We start from the raw sequence: 14,702 nt of genomic DNA, 5'->3' as shown, positions 1-14,702 counted from the left end.
GAAAAGAAAAGAAAGTAAGAAGAGAAAAGAAAAAAAGTAAGGGAAAAGAAATTTATCTTTTGTGTTCCCGAGTTAGAAAGAAATTGAAGGAAAGTTACATATTTTGTTCTTTCTCTCCAAATCCTTCCAAATCGGAAGGAAAATTAAGAGGGAAAGTGATCCCTCCATTTCCTTCCACTTTCCTCCTTTAATGAAACTCGAAAATACCAATTTCTTTTACTTTCCTTTCACTTATATCCATTTCCTTTCTTTTATCCATTTTCTTTCTTTTCTTCCTTAAATTGAAGGCTGGAAAATTTTAATATACAGTACAATTCGAATATTACTTAAATGCGTTTTACGTTCTCAAAATCTATATTCCGCCGACCAGTTCAATTTCACCCACCGTCGCTAGAAGAGAGAGGGCGACAGCGAGAGCGAGAGAGATGACAACAATTCGAAGATTTTGCTGCGATGATCTTCTACGATTCTCTTCTGTAAATCTCGATCATCTCACAGAAACTGTAAGTATTATAATTATCTTCCTCTGATTTGGGATAGCGATTGGAAAACAGACCACCACTCATTCCATGTAAAATCAAAGAGGAGAAAGCTCAATTGATTCGAGGCGAAATGGAGTATTGGTTCAAGTATATATATTATATTATCTGTTTATTTTACGATTCTCACTGGATATGATTTTGATCAATGCACAGTTTAACATGTCATTCTATATGACCTACTTGGCACGCTGGCCTGATTATTTCCATGTCGCCGAAGCTCCAGGAAACAGAGTTATGGGATACAGTAAATTCTCCATCCTTCTACTTTTCCAGTTTTTTAATTTACAGGGGAACTTCTATAAAGAAAGATCGAGTTTCATTTAGAATTCCTTTTCTGGTTAGGGTTTCGTTTCATCTATTAAACTCGGTAACTGAGATATCATAAAGTTCATTATGCTATTTATCTCCTATTTGTTTCATTGAAAACAATAAGTGTTTATCAATTCTGGCCACATTCACTATGGTTTCGTGATGATATCCATTATCCATATACATGTTTCATCTATTTCAATTGCATTATATATGGATATAAGGTGTTTACTTTTACTGCAGTTATGGGTAAAGTTGAAGGGCAAGGTGAGTCATGGCATGGTCATGTCACAGCAGTTACAGTAGCTCCAGAATTCCGCAGGCAGCAGTTGGCTAAGAAACTAATGAACCTACTAGAAGACATAAGTGACAAGATGTGAGTTGATTCTTACTTATTAATCTGAATACATACTCTGTATATGTGCATCTACTTTGTTACATTTTGAGTGAATTAATCTAGGAAATATATCCTAGATTAGAGTAATGATGCAATACGGTCACCTAAGCATATAAACTTTATGTTTATTCTTTTCTTCATCATTTCAAAGCTTCCACATTTGTAACTCTTTTATGTAGCTGTTTTTTGCTGAGTTTGTAGTTTCTCATCAATTTGTTGACATATTGATCTACTTGCTTCTCAAGTGTATCAATTTTTTAAGCTTAAGGACTGATACCTAAAAAAATTGAAATACCACAACATTTGACTACTACATAGGGATGTTTGATCATCAGTCATTTGAATAAAGTACCCTCCACTAAGGTTAAAATAGGAGTATCTTGTGTGCTAAAACTTATACATTAATAAGTTGTAATATATCAGTGTGCAAATAAAGTGAGTCTTGTGTACTAAAACATATAGCATCAATAAGGTCTAGAATAAGTTACATTTTTCATCCCTGTGGTTAGGTACTTTTTATGAATGCAGTCCAGCTTCTTAATTTTTTACGTAATTGTCCTTGCAAAGTTTATTTGTCACGTTTTCTGTTCCTTAGCCGTTTAACTTAATTGCTGGGATTTTAATTCCATGTAAAACGACAAATATGCCCTTATCATCTTCATTTGTCACCCCCTTCATATTTATGTTCATGAAACCCTAAACCCAATCAAATCTAAAATTAAAACAACACTAAATCAAAAAAAAAAAAAAAAAAATGTAAAAGCTCAAATCAGTTTATATCTCAAAGCAATTGGTCCCACAGATTCTGTTGAATCCTTGAAATAGGTTTGTCAAAATGTTTCTATGGTTTTGAAGTTGCAGGAGATATATGTGTCACATGGTAAGATGAAGAGGGTAAAAATGTAAAATGGTCATTTTTAGCATTTAACGCCTGGATTATTAAGTAGATTGCTCAGGGACTGGAGTGTGACAAAAAATCTTTGTAGGGACCATGAACGTTACAAAACAAAAAAACTGGACTTAATCCATAAAAACACCAAACCACAGGGACGAAACTTGTAATTTACACTAAGTTGTATTATAACAGTGAGCATATTGATAACTGTGTGTAAATTAGTTTATTATCATCCTAAGTTTTTATGGTATGTTTTTTAATTTATCTGTTAATGTCTTATGAAAAAAAAATATTTTTTTGAAAATACTTTTCTGGCAGTGACAAGGCCTACTTTGTGGACCTGTTTGTAAGAGCATCAAATACACCAGCTATAAAGATGTATGAAAAGGTAATGCTTGAAAGTTAAACGTCTAACAATATTTTTTGAGTAAATTACAATTGTGTTACCTGGGTATAGCTGATTTTTCATTTTTGGCCTTTATTTGAGGTTTTTGTAACATTTTTGGTCCATGAATATAGCTGATTTTTTCAATTTTGTCTCCAAAAAGTTCTCTTGCAAATTTGGTCCTTATTTGAGGTTTTTGTTCTTGTTTCAAGTAAAATGACTATATTTTGGGACCAGAATCGCAAAGATCATCTGTACCCGGGGACCAAAAACAGTCATTTTACTTGGAACATAGTACGGTGACCAAAAACTTAACAAAAACCTCAAATAAGGACCAGAATTGCAAAAGAAAACTTTTTGGGAAAAAAGATGGCTATACTCGAGGACCAAAGATGTAAATTTAGTCAAAAACTTAATATTAGTATCATAGATTAGTGGGTATTCTGATTATTTCAACCTGTTTGTTGCAGCTTGAGTACGTGATTTATAGACGTGTGTTACGTTACTATTCTGGGGAAGAAGATGGGTTAGGTAAGCCTTCTCATATCCACCTGGCGTGTTCTGCTTCATTGCTCTTTAAATGTTTTTTTTTGTTGTTGTTGAAATATGTAGATATGAGGAAAGCTTTATCTCGGGATGTAGAAAAGAAGTCTATAATCCCACTCAAGAGGCCAGTTACCCCTGATGAACTCGAGTATGACTAGGTTGGGTTCTAATTTAAATTTGCTAATTTGTGCTTGATGGTAACTTTTATTATGATTCTCAATTCGAGTCTTTGAACATGCATGAAAATACCGCAATGCTTGAATTCAGTTCCTTTTTTTTTTTTTTTGGTGGAATGCCATGATACCCCAAGGTTGAAGCCAATGGGATTTGAAACTGGGTCAACTACATTTTGGAGTGTAAAGTGTTTCATACCAAGTAATCACCACTAGGCCACCGTAATGGTGGTAATGGATGCTGTTAGTTTTTGGCTGTTAAATGCATGTAATATTACCGTTTTACCCCTTACTGTATTCTGGGTTTTGATTTCCACTTCCCACTGGATCTCTGTGAGTTTAAAACTCACTTCAAAGTTTCATCCCATCGTCTCCAACTCTCATAAAATCTTAGTTTATCATCTTAAAGACAAGCTTTGGTTGGGCTAATATGTGATGGATTTTTTGATGGAAAGACCTGATGACCCTCTGGTTTGAAGAAAGCAACATCTAAAACATTTGTGATTGTGTATTTTGATATAATTCATTCTGATTTTGGTAACTGAAGGCCTAATTGAAGTCCTGGAGTCCACTCTATAAGTGGATCACAGTTGGTGTATAACTCCACTTTGTCGCTGATTTTGACGGAAGGGGAGGAGATAGGAGATAGCTGAACGATTTAATGAGTTTTTCTTTTTACCAAAATATAAGTTTTGAAAAAAATAATTACCTAAATGCGATTTTTTTATTATTTTTATTTTTATTTTTAATGATCTTTTAACATCCTTCAAACCCCTAACTCGAACGAAGATAGTTAAGTTTTGAAAAAAATAATTACCTAAATGCGATTTTTTTATTATTTTTATTTTTAATGATCTTTTAACATCCTTCAAACCCCCTAACTCGAACGAAGATAGTTCGGGTGATTCTAAACCCACGAACTCAATTCCAATTGCTCGAATAATTGATTGAATTGACATGTGATATGTATCACGTAATTAATAGATGATGTTGTAGACACTTCACTCAATTAAAAATTTATTATTATGTCTATTTAAAGTTATAATTAACTCATCATTGATATTAATAAAAGCTTTTAGTTATATTGTGTTTTGAAAAAAATAATTTTCTCTCTCTTACTTTTCTGTCTTCTCTCTCTTTTTATATATATATATATATATATATATATATATATATATATATATATATATATATATATATATATATATATATATATATATATTCAAAAACTAAAAAAAAAGTATAAACAAGTTGACATATCTAAAACCGGAAAAAAAAAGTTATACAGATAATAAGTTTTTGAATTTTTTTTTGTTCAAATCATTAATTTTTTTAAAAACTTTATTATTGTTTTGTTATATTCAATTAAATTTTACTAACTTTATTATTTTCTAAATTTTCTTTTAAAGCTTCTTACATATCATAGATTATAATTACCAAAATTAAAAAAAAAAACATTAAAAAGTAAAACTAAAAAAAAAAAAAAAAAACTATTTTTTTTTTGTTACAGCAAACAACACAGTAGAAAACTTCATCATAACATTAAAAAAGCATAACATAAAATAAAAAAAAAACATATTAAAACGTGTTTGTCATTTAATGTGTTTTAAGAAAATTTGGTTGTATTTTTAGAAGCCCATAATTATAATGTTAATAAACACGTATATTAATAAAATTATTATAAAAATAAATTTAAGACATATTTGCAAAATAAAATAATAATAACTACTAAATAAAAAAATCTGAATATATCATTTCAAAAAGAAAGTATTAAAACTATTATTAAAAATCATATAAACATTTTCTATTCATTTACATAGTATATAACCTAATAATAAATACATTTCTATTATATAACTTAAGTCTATTTTTTTTTTCTAATGTATGCGTTTTATTATTAATAAAAGAAAGTTAAGTTTTCGAAATTTTGTCAAAAAAACGTGCAGTAATAAAATTGTTTGAAAACTCAGTAAAAAGTTATATATATGGAAACAAAATAAAATAGTAAAATATGACTATCTTATTGTAATAAATAGCAAAATAAAAAAAAATAAAAAAAGATGTGCAATATTAAAAACAAAAAGATGAGTTGAAGTCTTTAATGTAATAGAAGGTAACTAATAAAATTCAATCAAAAGATGATTAGTCTAGGTCAAAATAGAATGGAGTGTGATAGAATAAAGTGCATAAATAAAAAGGTATTGTTATACCTACCCCATATTTTATAATCCTACCCCTGCAATTATTACTTTTTAGTTAGATAACAAAAATCTAAACATAGTATTCCATACAAATCAATCATTATTCAAATATCCCTCCAATCGTATATACCTTTTTGTTCCCTCCTCTGCTATAAAGTCCATTTTTAAATTCATGTTTTCATAATAAAAATGTCAAAAATCATACTTTGCTAATATGTTACAATTTCTCATCTATTATCGATTATCATCATGTATTTCAACATTTGGATGAATTATTGTCAAAAAAGATAATGTTGAGGTGACACAATCTCATAGGTTTTTCTTGTTTTCACGTTTTCGCAAATTATTTGCATTTTCGCATGAACCCTCCTATATATATATATATACATATATATATATATATATATATATATATATATATATATATATATATATCGTGACATTCCCAATTTCACGGTCAAAAGACCGATTTTGTTTATGCTTATTTGAAAATCAGAGTAATATTTTACATAAAAGTGTAGCGGAATTTGTTCAAAAAAAAAAAGATTTATCAAAGCATTTCCGTAGAAATGTATTTTATTAAAAAGCCTCGGGATGTCATGTTTGATACAGATCAAAAGCATAAACAGTACATTATAAGCCTTACAACAGTTATTTACAACTAGTGGCCTATAATCCAAAAAGCCCTCATCATCATCCAAATTATGCTCTGGGTCCAGTACTTGTAAAACAGAAAGCTGAGTGGGTCAGGCTTTGGAATCTGGTGAGCATATACAGTTTTCAACCCACAAATAATAATAAATCGATTAATTTCATCGATCAAAAATAAATTTATTAATTTTATCAAACCAACAATAACCCTGATTACCTATTCCCGTTATCCTCACGTTACGTCCCTAAACACCTATACAAGGGACCTAGTCTAAGGATTTTATCATCGGGATGGACTTTACTGCTAAGGGGATTCCTTAGCCAAATATATCCGTAAGGCAACCATTGGGGGGGGGGGGGGGATGGAGTACACCGGTGAACATCAAGCCCACAAACACCTACAGGTTGCAAGCCTGCTAGCGTTCCACTAGACTGTCTAGAAGAGTTCGTGGTCGTCATCTATACTCCGCTAGATGAATGGAACAACAACAACATCGAGGCCTCTCATCATTTTAACACACATCAACTATTTCGTCTACCCATGTTTACCCAACATATTTGTAGATAAAATACATATACAGTTTATAACTTGTATAAAACATTTATTCAACAGTCATCTCAAATAAGCAATCAATATAATTACACGTAGCACGTATTTTATAAAAAAATACTTCATATCTATGTGTAAGATGAAAGTGACTATACACTCATTTGATTTGATGATAATCGGGCAGCAATTCGTTCTCTAAAATAATCGTTTATGATAAAACCGGGAGTTTTATTGAGAAACCGGGCTCTGCGAGGGTTGGAGCTTCAAACCAGAAAAGATAAAATTTTCCGGGTCATTGGGCACTTCGGGACGTATTCCGGGTTTTAAAAATGATATCGGGACTTCGAGAAAAGTCAAAATAGTCAAAATATGGAGAGAGGGGCAAAAAATGGCAATTTTCTAATTCTAGTCGGCAAATCTCGCAACCCCCTATTTATAGGGTGCGAGACCGAGGACTGATTGGCTGAGAAGACTCCACGTAGCGGTTGCGAGGCTCGGACACGGAGGGGAGACGTGGCTCGGATGCGAGAGGGACAGGTTGTTGGTGTGAGGCGAGATATGGAGGCGAGGCGCGTCAGAAAATGCGAAGGCCACGAGGCAGCCTCTGATTGGCCGAGGCTTCGGTCCGAGGAGAATGTGACACGCATCAGATCCGGACTTGGCCACAACTCGGTGACGCAGCAGCTTCGGACACAAGGCGAGGGTGACTTGGCCGACTCCTCTTCATGCGATTTTTTCGAAAATTGCACCAAAAACTTCTAAATTTCATAACTTTCGCATACGAGCTCCGTTTTTGATGTTCTTTATATGCACGCATAGGCGGGAATATGTTCTACAACTTTCGTTTAGACTTCGTCGGCTAATTTTGACTTTAATTTTAATATTATTATTTTTAACAGACCGGGATAGGAAAATCCGTTAAAAATTCATAACTTCTTCATCCGACGTCCGTTTTCGTTAGTCTTTTTATCGTTGTACTGCTATTAACGAGACCTTCGATTCTCGTTTAGGTTGTGTCGGCTAAAAAGCACTTTGTCGTAAATTCACTTTTTACGCTTCCCGGTGCCGTGCCGGTTCCGTCGCGAAACTTTGACAATTCATAACTTCTTCGTTATAACTCGGATTTCGGCGTTCTTTATATCTCCGGAATCCTTGTTTCGGCCACTACAACTTTCTTAAAAGATATCGGCTTTTTCCAATATTTATTTTCAATGCTTATTTTCATTATTAATTAATTAAATCATAATAATTAAGCAAATAAGCATATAATTCACATGATATTCACATGATTCCTTTTTATTACTTCAAAATGAGTTACAAAAGTTGACATAGACTATTACAACATTATTACTACTTTTATCTCATAAACACAGGCGTTACAATTCTCTACCCCTTAAGGTTTATAAGGTCAACAAAGATTACGTTGATGTGTGGAGTAAGATAGTATATATTGATGTGTAAAAAAAATTGCCAAAATAAAGCATTTCAAACTAACTATAGGTCATCCATAAGTTGTTTTATATTATTATTATTATTATTTTGCCAAAAAGTACATACTAGACACAAATTTTGGATTATATATAAAAAAAACTATTTCTGAATTTTAAGAATAAATCCAAAGTTCGTTAGAAAATCTGAAATTTCAAAAGATACTTGTTTTTTATTGTTGAATTCTAACAAAAAAAAAAAAAGGGGAGAATTTCATATATGCCCTTCTTAAACATCAAAATATCATATTTATCCAACTTAATTTCTAAATATCATATTTACCCTTCATAAAATTTCAAAATATCATATATGTCCTTTTTAAACATCATAATATCATATATGCCCTTCTTAAGTATCAAAATATCGTATATGCACTTTTTAAACATCAAAATATCAATGATAATATCTAAAATATCCTTCATCTACAATATAATCAACAAAAAAAAATCTACACAATCAAAATATACATTCCATAGAGAATATTGAAGATGAACATTTTTGTTTGTCAAGAGGATGACATTCCAACAATTTAGAAGTTTATCATAAACGTAAGGATAATATCGTTAAATTTTTTAATTATTATAGTAATTTTAAGTTATAAAAAATGATTATAAAATATTAAAAACATTATAAAAAAGGATTTGGGCAAATATGATATTTTGAATGTTTATAAAGAGTAAATATGATATTAAAAAATTAAGCTGGGTAAATATGATATTTTGAGGTTTAAGAGGGGCATATATGAAATTCTCCAAAAAAAAAAAATGATACAAAGGGATTAAAATATGACATTTGATTTGAAAAATCTGTAATATAGACATTTCAAAATTATCATTTTGAAAATGATAAAGAGATTTTTTGAATTTTTTTTGTAGCAAATAAGAAGAAAATACATCATATATATATATATATATATATATATATATATATATATATATATATATATATATATATATATATATATATATATATAAACAAACCCCTTATTCATTCAAATTCATTCAAACCTAGATGGTGTTTGGAATTGCTCATTTAACTCGACAAATATTTTTTCCGATACAAGTGTTTCTTAGCTTATACAATGATAAAAGTTTTTTTTTGAAAAAATATTTGGATTAGTTTGTGATGTTAAAAGTTTATAAGTTGATACACTATTTTTCAATATATATATATATATATATATATATATATATATATATATATATATATATATATATATATATATATATATATATATATATATGGGAAAAGGGAATATACATTACAACCCCACCTAAGTTTAGGTACTAAACCTCTTGAAAATACATTGTTTTACTATATAAAGATTACGGTTAATGGATTCACGATTAATACTTCAAGATGTAAATTCAAGATCGATACAATAGGGTTTAGGGTTTAGGGTCTAGGGTTTAGATTTAGGGTTTAGTGTTTAGCTTTAATGTTTAGGGTTTAAATTTAGGGTTTAGGATTTAGTAATGTTCATTTGGATGAAGTAATAAATGATAATTGAGGAAAGAAAACGTAGATGATAAAACAATAATAAAAGAAATAAATGTTATGGAGAATGATATATTTACCAAGTGAAACCAAATCGGGTATATTTAGCATGTTAAAACGACATATTTTAAAGGTTTAGTACCTAAGCTTAGGTGAGACTGTAATGTATATTCCATATCCCCTATATATATTATTGTCTTTTTAATCCATTTTAGGTTATTTTAAGAAGATATAAAAACTTGAATTAAAAAAAATGACTTTTAAAGATAAAAATAATTATTAGCTTTCTATATATATATTTTAATCTTTTAAACTTTTTAAAAATCTAATAAATCAATAAAAAAGTTTCGAAATAAATCCCACACACCAATAGTGGTCTTAGATTAAATACATTTTTCTGTATTTTGTAAATATCCCTTTTAGAATCTACCAGAAAATTGTTAGCTTTTTAGAACGGATAGGAAACAATATTACTCTCTCGAAAACGAAAAAGCATCGGTGGTTGAATCAACTGTTCTCCTCCCTGTCGCACCAGACAAAGTGGTTGTAATTGAGCCACTCGGCAGCAATGGCTGTTCACCTATCAGGTGTATTTTTCAGTAAAGCCTCAATTTCACCACCTATTATTCAACATCGAAGGAGACCGCCATTAACGGTGGTTGCAGCCGCCTCCGCCGCGCCTCCTCCTTCACTCCCACCCACTATTCAGGCAAGTTATCTATTTGCTTCTAGGCAGTTCTTAATCGCTGAACTTTGTTCTTACTGACTAGACTAAATCTCCTTCACGCGATTTTGAAGAAATTCAGTTGTGAAAATGTCGGCCATTTGAGGGATTTTGCAATTTAAGGGTTTTGTGACGGAAAATGAAAATGAATTAGACGTTATCTAAATACGAGTACATGTTGCCAACCTGCCATAGAAAGGGTTAGCAAACAGGTCAATTGAGATACATAGAGCTTAATTTTGCTTTGTTTCCTCGAAGTCATAGTTTATATTTGTTATCACAAATGGAAATTTAAGCAATTGGACATCAAAGACATAGTTCAGTCAAAGAAGAATCCAAGTCAAGTTTGTAGTTGAAAAAATAATCCGTTTTTTAACACATCTAAAACCAAATTCTCTTTTGTTCGGAATGGAGAAACTCTGAAAACTACCCCTCTTTATGGTCTATTCTTACAAGTTACAAAACCAAAATTAATGCAGACTGTTGGTGGGAAAAGTGCAAGTTGGTATGGAAACAGTGACATGAATTCTAGTAATTCAATGGTCTCTTTTGAAGAGGAGTATGATTGGGCTGATCTTGAGACCGATCTTTACCACTGGACAAAATCATTGCGTCCTGTTCAGGTACTCTTAAGGTCTGGGCTTCCCTTACAATTGATTTTACATTGATTGAAAACTATCATAATTTTAAAATTGACATATTAGTATCTATAATATTCCTCAGTGGTACCCAGGCCATATTGGAAAAACAGAAAGAGAACTCAAAGAACAGCTCAAGTTGATGGATGTTGTCATAGAAGTAAGAGATGGTAGGATCCCAATGTCCACAAGCCACCCTCTGGTAATCTTCTTTTTTATGTTAATTCATATCCTTATACTTTCATTTATGTCAATTTAAGTCCTTATACTCTTAAGCTTACATGAACAATCAGATGGATTCATGGCTCGGTAATAGAAAAAGAATCTTGGTATTGAACAGAGAAGACATGATATCAACTGCTGACCGGAATGCTTGGGCAGATTATTATGGCAGACAAGGAATAAAGGTTGTCTTCTCCAATGGACAGCTTGGGATGGTATACTATTACTATCATATATTCATATTCACTTCATCTTATTTGTTTAAAAAAAACAAGAAAACAAGAATTAATGGCTGTTTTTTATGGAAAGTACAGGGAAGCATGAAGTTAGGAAGATTAGCAAAATCAGTAGCTGCAGAGGTGAATATGAAGCGTAGAGCAAGAGGACTGCTTCCTCGTGCAGTGAGTTTTACTTAACCTCAAATGTCTTACTTTTTTCTACCAATATCAGCGATGTACTTTGTTTTTAAGCGTATTTACATTTTTACCCATAAAATGGTTACAAATTTCATGTTTCCATATTGCTATTTTTGTAAAGACATATAAGTACATAGCTTATATTGGTAAAAAGAGTAAAGTAGATTGCTATTTCCTGCAAATTTTAGGTTCGAGCTGGAATAGTTGGTTACCCAAATGTTGGAAAGTCTTCTTTGATCAATCGTCTACTGAAGCGTCGTATGTGCCCAGCTGCTCCAAGACCAGGTGTAACACGATCATTAAAGTATGTTGCTTATTTAAATTTATTATTTTTGTTTGAGTAAATTACTGAAATCGTCCCTATGGTTTGGTTAAAATTGCACGTTTTGGTCCCTAACTTTTCTTTTGCACTCGGATCGTCCCTGTGGTTTGATTTTGTTGCATTTTTCGTCCCTATGGTTTGATTTTGTTGCGTTTTTCGTCCCTTACATATATAAAGTTAGGGACCAAACATGCAATTTTGACCAAACCACAGGGACGAAAAATGCAACAAAATCAAACCACAGGGATGATCCGAGTGCAAAAGAAAAGTTAGGGACCAAATATGCAATTTTAACCAAACCACATGGACGATTTCAGTAATTTACTCTTTTTGTTTTTATAAAATCATGGTCATCTTATTTTAATATTTTATTGATTTTGGTAAAAGATGGGTTCGTTTTGGAAGTGATCTAGAGTTGTTGGATTCTCCTGGAATAATCCCAATGAGGATGAGTGATCAATCAGCAGCTATAAAGCTTGCTATTTGTGATGACATTGGGGAAAAATCGTATGATTTTACAGATGTTGCGGGTGTTTTTGTACAAATGCTCTCGAAGCTTCCGGAAGCAAGTATGATCTTTTTTTCTTTGTTTACTTATATGTTTTGTTAAAAAAAATGGAAACATTGTTGCATAAATTGGTAAAAAGGAGTGAATTTTTTTTTGCATGAACAAGCATTTAATTGGTCTTTTAGGGCTATTTCTTCTTATCCCTATCAAGTTCTTTATGTGTAAGGAGGCTGAATGGGTAATGATGTCTTTTATTCATATAGTTTGTTTCTTATTTAGACTTAATAACCATCGGACCATTTTATCCTTACATTCCATTAAACAAATTTCAAAATATTCATCGATTTTAACGTGAGATGAGTTGTTGGGAGGAAAAAAGAAGGGCAAATAGGTAAAAGGTTAGCGTCTTAATACATTAAGCCAAGATTTTTGGCTTAAGTCGTTATGTTACAAATGTTGCATATATATGGGCCTTAAAGTGTCTAGAAAACAAAGTAGTTGAATAAATCGGGAACATGTGAAACATTGTTGTATAGATGCACACATTTAAGTATTTAACCCTATAGTTTAAGTGAAGTGAAGTGTAGAAAAATTTCCGGGTATCTAAAAGGTCAAATTGCCCTGTCCAAAATACCCTCATTAAATACAAATAAACAAATGTTTCTTCCCCAAATCAAAACCATCGAGTTGTTTGTACTTTGTAATATTGACCAAGGACAATTGTTGATTTACATTTGGAATCGTTTCCAAAAATTAAACCTTTGCAATATTCATAAGACATTGATTGACTAAAATTTTATCTTGACCACTTTTTTTACTTAGTATCTAACAATCAACTTCCATTCTTGTTTGTGGTAGATAACAATGTTCTTTGGGAGCGTTACAAGATTGACACTGATGGTCGATGTGGTAGAACGTACGTTACAAATGTCTTTTTTTTTTTTTTTTTAACCCAAATCTATCCACCATATGGCTTTTAGGGCGCGTTTGTTTGTTTTTCAGGACAGGACATGACAAAACAGACTGTACTGTGTTTGACCGGACTAGGACCGGAATTGAGATTAATGTCAGTGGTACAAAAGTTGCTACTTTTTGTCCTTATCTTCGTCATCAAAAATAATCCTACGAAAAAGACATAAATGCCCTCAATATCTCGTCTGTGCAAAAGACATGAATGTCCTCCTTATCCTCATCATCGAAAATAGCCCCACAAAGCTTGTATAGTCTACGACTTAATATGTGTTCTCTTTGTATATTCATAGATTTGTCCACAAGCTTGCAATCGAGTTGTTCAATGGAGATGAACATCAAGCGGCCTTTCGGATCTTGTCAGACTTTAGAAAAGGGCGATTAGGTAAAATTGCACTCGAGAGACCTCCTGTTCAATCCCGTGTTATATAACCTGGTGAAAAAAATACTTCAAGCTGGAGACTATAGTTGCAAAAACAAAAGATATTAGGATTTAGCTGTTTGTATAAAATACTGAAAAAGTGAATCCCTAAGAAATTATGAGGAAATTTATTTGCTTAGTTTATCAGAAGTGTAGCAACTTGTAGTTTACTTATGAAATGTAAATTTTCATTTTCACTATCTTTACTTTCTTCCTTGTTTCAATTCAAGCTCACAATATTAGAAATTACCAAATGTCTTTTATTTATTTTTTCGGGTGTCACAGGGATTCCATTCAATATATTAACTATCTAAAAAATTCACAAAAACCACACAAAATAATAATAATTGTTGGTCAACTCAACTGGAACCCCTTGTGACTCTTTCAACTCGTCTATTTCGTCCATGTTTACGATTTGCTATTATTTCATTTTGGTGTGGTAATTTTTGGCAAATTGCTAACTCGTCAAGCATTTAAATACTCAACTCTAATTATTGGTTTGATGTCAATTTAATGGATGATTACCAGTACGCTTTTTGTTTTTATTATTATTATTATTATTATTATTATTATTATTATTTTCTAAAATCTATCCATTTTTCAGATATACAGGTGTTTGGGATAACTTTTAAAAAAAAGTTTATTAGCTGTTTAAAAAGTTAATAAGCTAAAAAAGTATTTGTCTATTTAAAAAGCGTTTTTTAAAATAACTTTTTGGATAGGAAAAAAATAAAGCTTTCAAAAAGCAGGAAAATCCTAATTTTTTAGCTTTTTAACTATTTTATTCCTGAAAAAACAGTTTTTCGCATCCAAACACTTTTTAAAACCAGCTTTTCCTAAAAGTCATA

At 31.2% G+C, this 14,702-nt stretch overlaps 2 protein-coding genes across 5 annotated transcripts; both read left to right on the top strand.

Annotated features, from left to right (window-relative positions):
* Positions 1–338: 338 nt before the first annotated feature.
* On the top strand, positions 339–3,532 carry LOC145012283 (Acyl-CoA N-acyltransferases (NAT) superfamily protein). Of its 2 annotated transcripts, XM_078971077.1 has the most exons (7): positions 339–503; positions 696–786; positions 1,095–1,227; positions 2,462–2,531; positions 2,999–3,059; positions 3,141–3,232; positions 3,385–3,532. In XM_078971077.1, the coding sequence occupies exons 1-6, from the start codon at positions 426–428 to the stop codon at positions 3,230–3,232; spliced, it is 525 nt and encodes a 174-aa protein (XP_078827203.1). In that variant the 5' UTR covers positions 339–425; the 3' UTR covers positions 3,385–3,532. The 2 variants fall into 2 exon arrangements, with proteins under 2 accessions (XP_078827203.1, XP_078827202.1); XM_078971076.1 differs by having other exon boundaries at positions 340–503; positions 3,141–3,532.
* Positions 3,533–10,046: 6,514 nt separating this feature from the next.
* On the top strand, positions 10,047–14,054 carry EMB3129 (GTP-binding family protein). Of its 3 annotated transcripts, none has more exons than XM_078971328.1 (10): positions 10,047–10,343; positions 10,838–10,981; positions 11,082–11,198; positions 11,290–11,433; positions 11,533–11,619; positions 11,823–11,938; positions 12,344–12,525; positions 13,323–13,380; positions 13,467–13,530; positions 13,727–14,054. In XM_078971328.1, the coding sequence occupies exons 1-10, from the start codon at positions 10,203–10,205 to the stop codon at positions 13,766–13,768; spliced, it is 1,095 nt and encodes a 364-aa protein (XP_078827454.1). In that variant the 5' UTR covers positions 10,047–10,202; the 3' UTR covers positions 13,769–14,054. The 3 variants fall into 3 exon arrangements, with proteins under 3 accessions (XP_078827454.1, XP_078827452.1, XP_078827453.1); XM_078971326.1 differs by having other exon boundaries at positions 13,467–13,537; XM_078971327.1 differs by lacking the exon at positions 13,467–13,530 and having other exon boundaries at positions 10,049–10,343.
* The last annotated feature ends 648 nt before the right edge of the window (positions 14,055–14,702 follow it).

Source organism: Lactuca saligna, chromosome 8, assembly GCF_052625555.1.
Source record: "Lactuca saligna cultivar CGN05327 chromosome 8, ASM5262555v1, whole genome shotgun sequence".
NCBI lineage: Eukaryota > Viridiplantae > Streptophyta > Magnoliopsida > Asterales > Asteraceae > Lactuca > Lactuca saligna.
The sequence above is the reverse complement of the archived record's forward strand: the minus strand, read 5'-3'. Positions and strand labels throughout refer to the sequence as shown.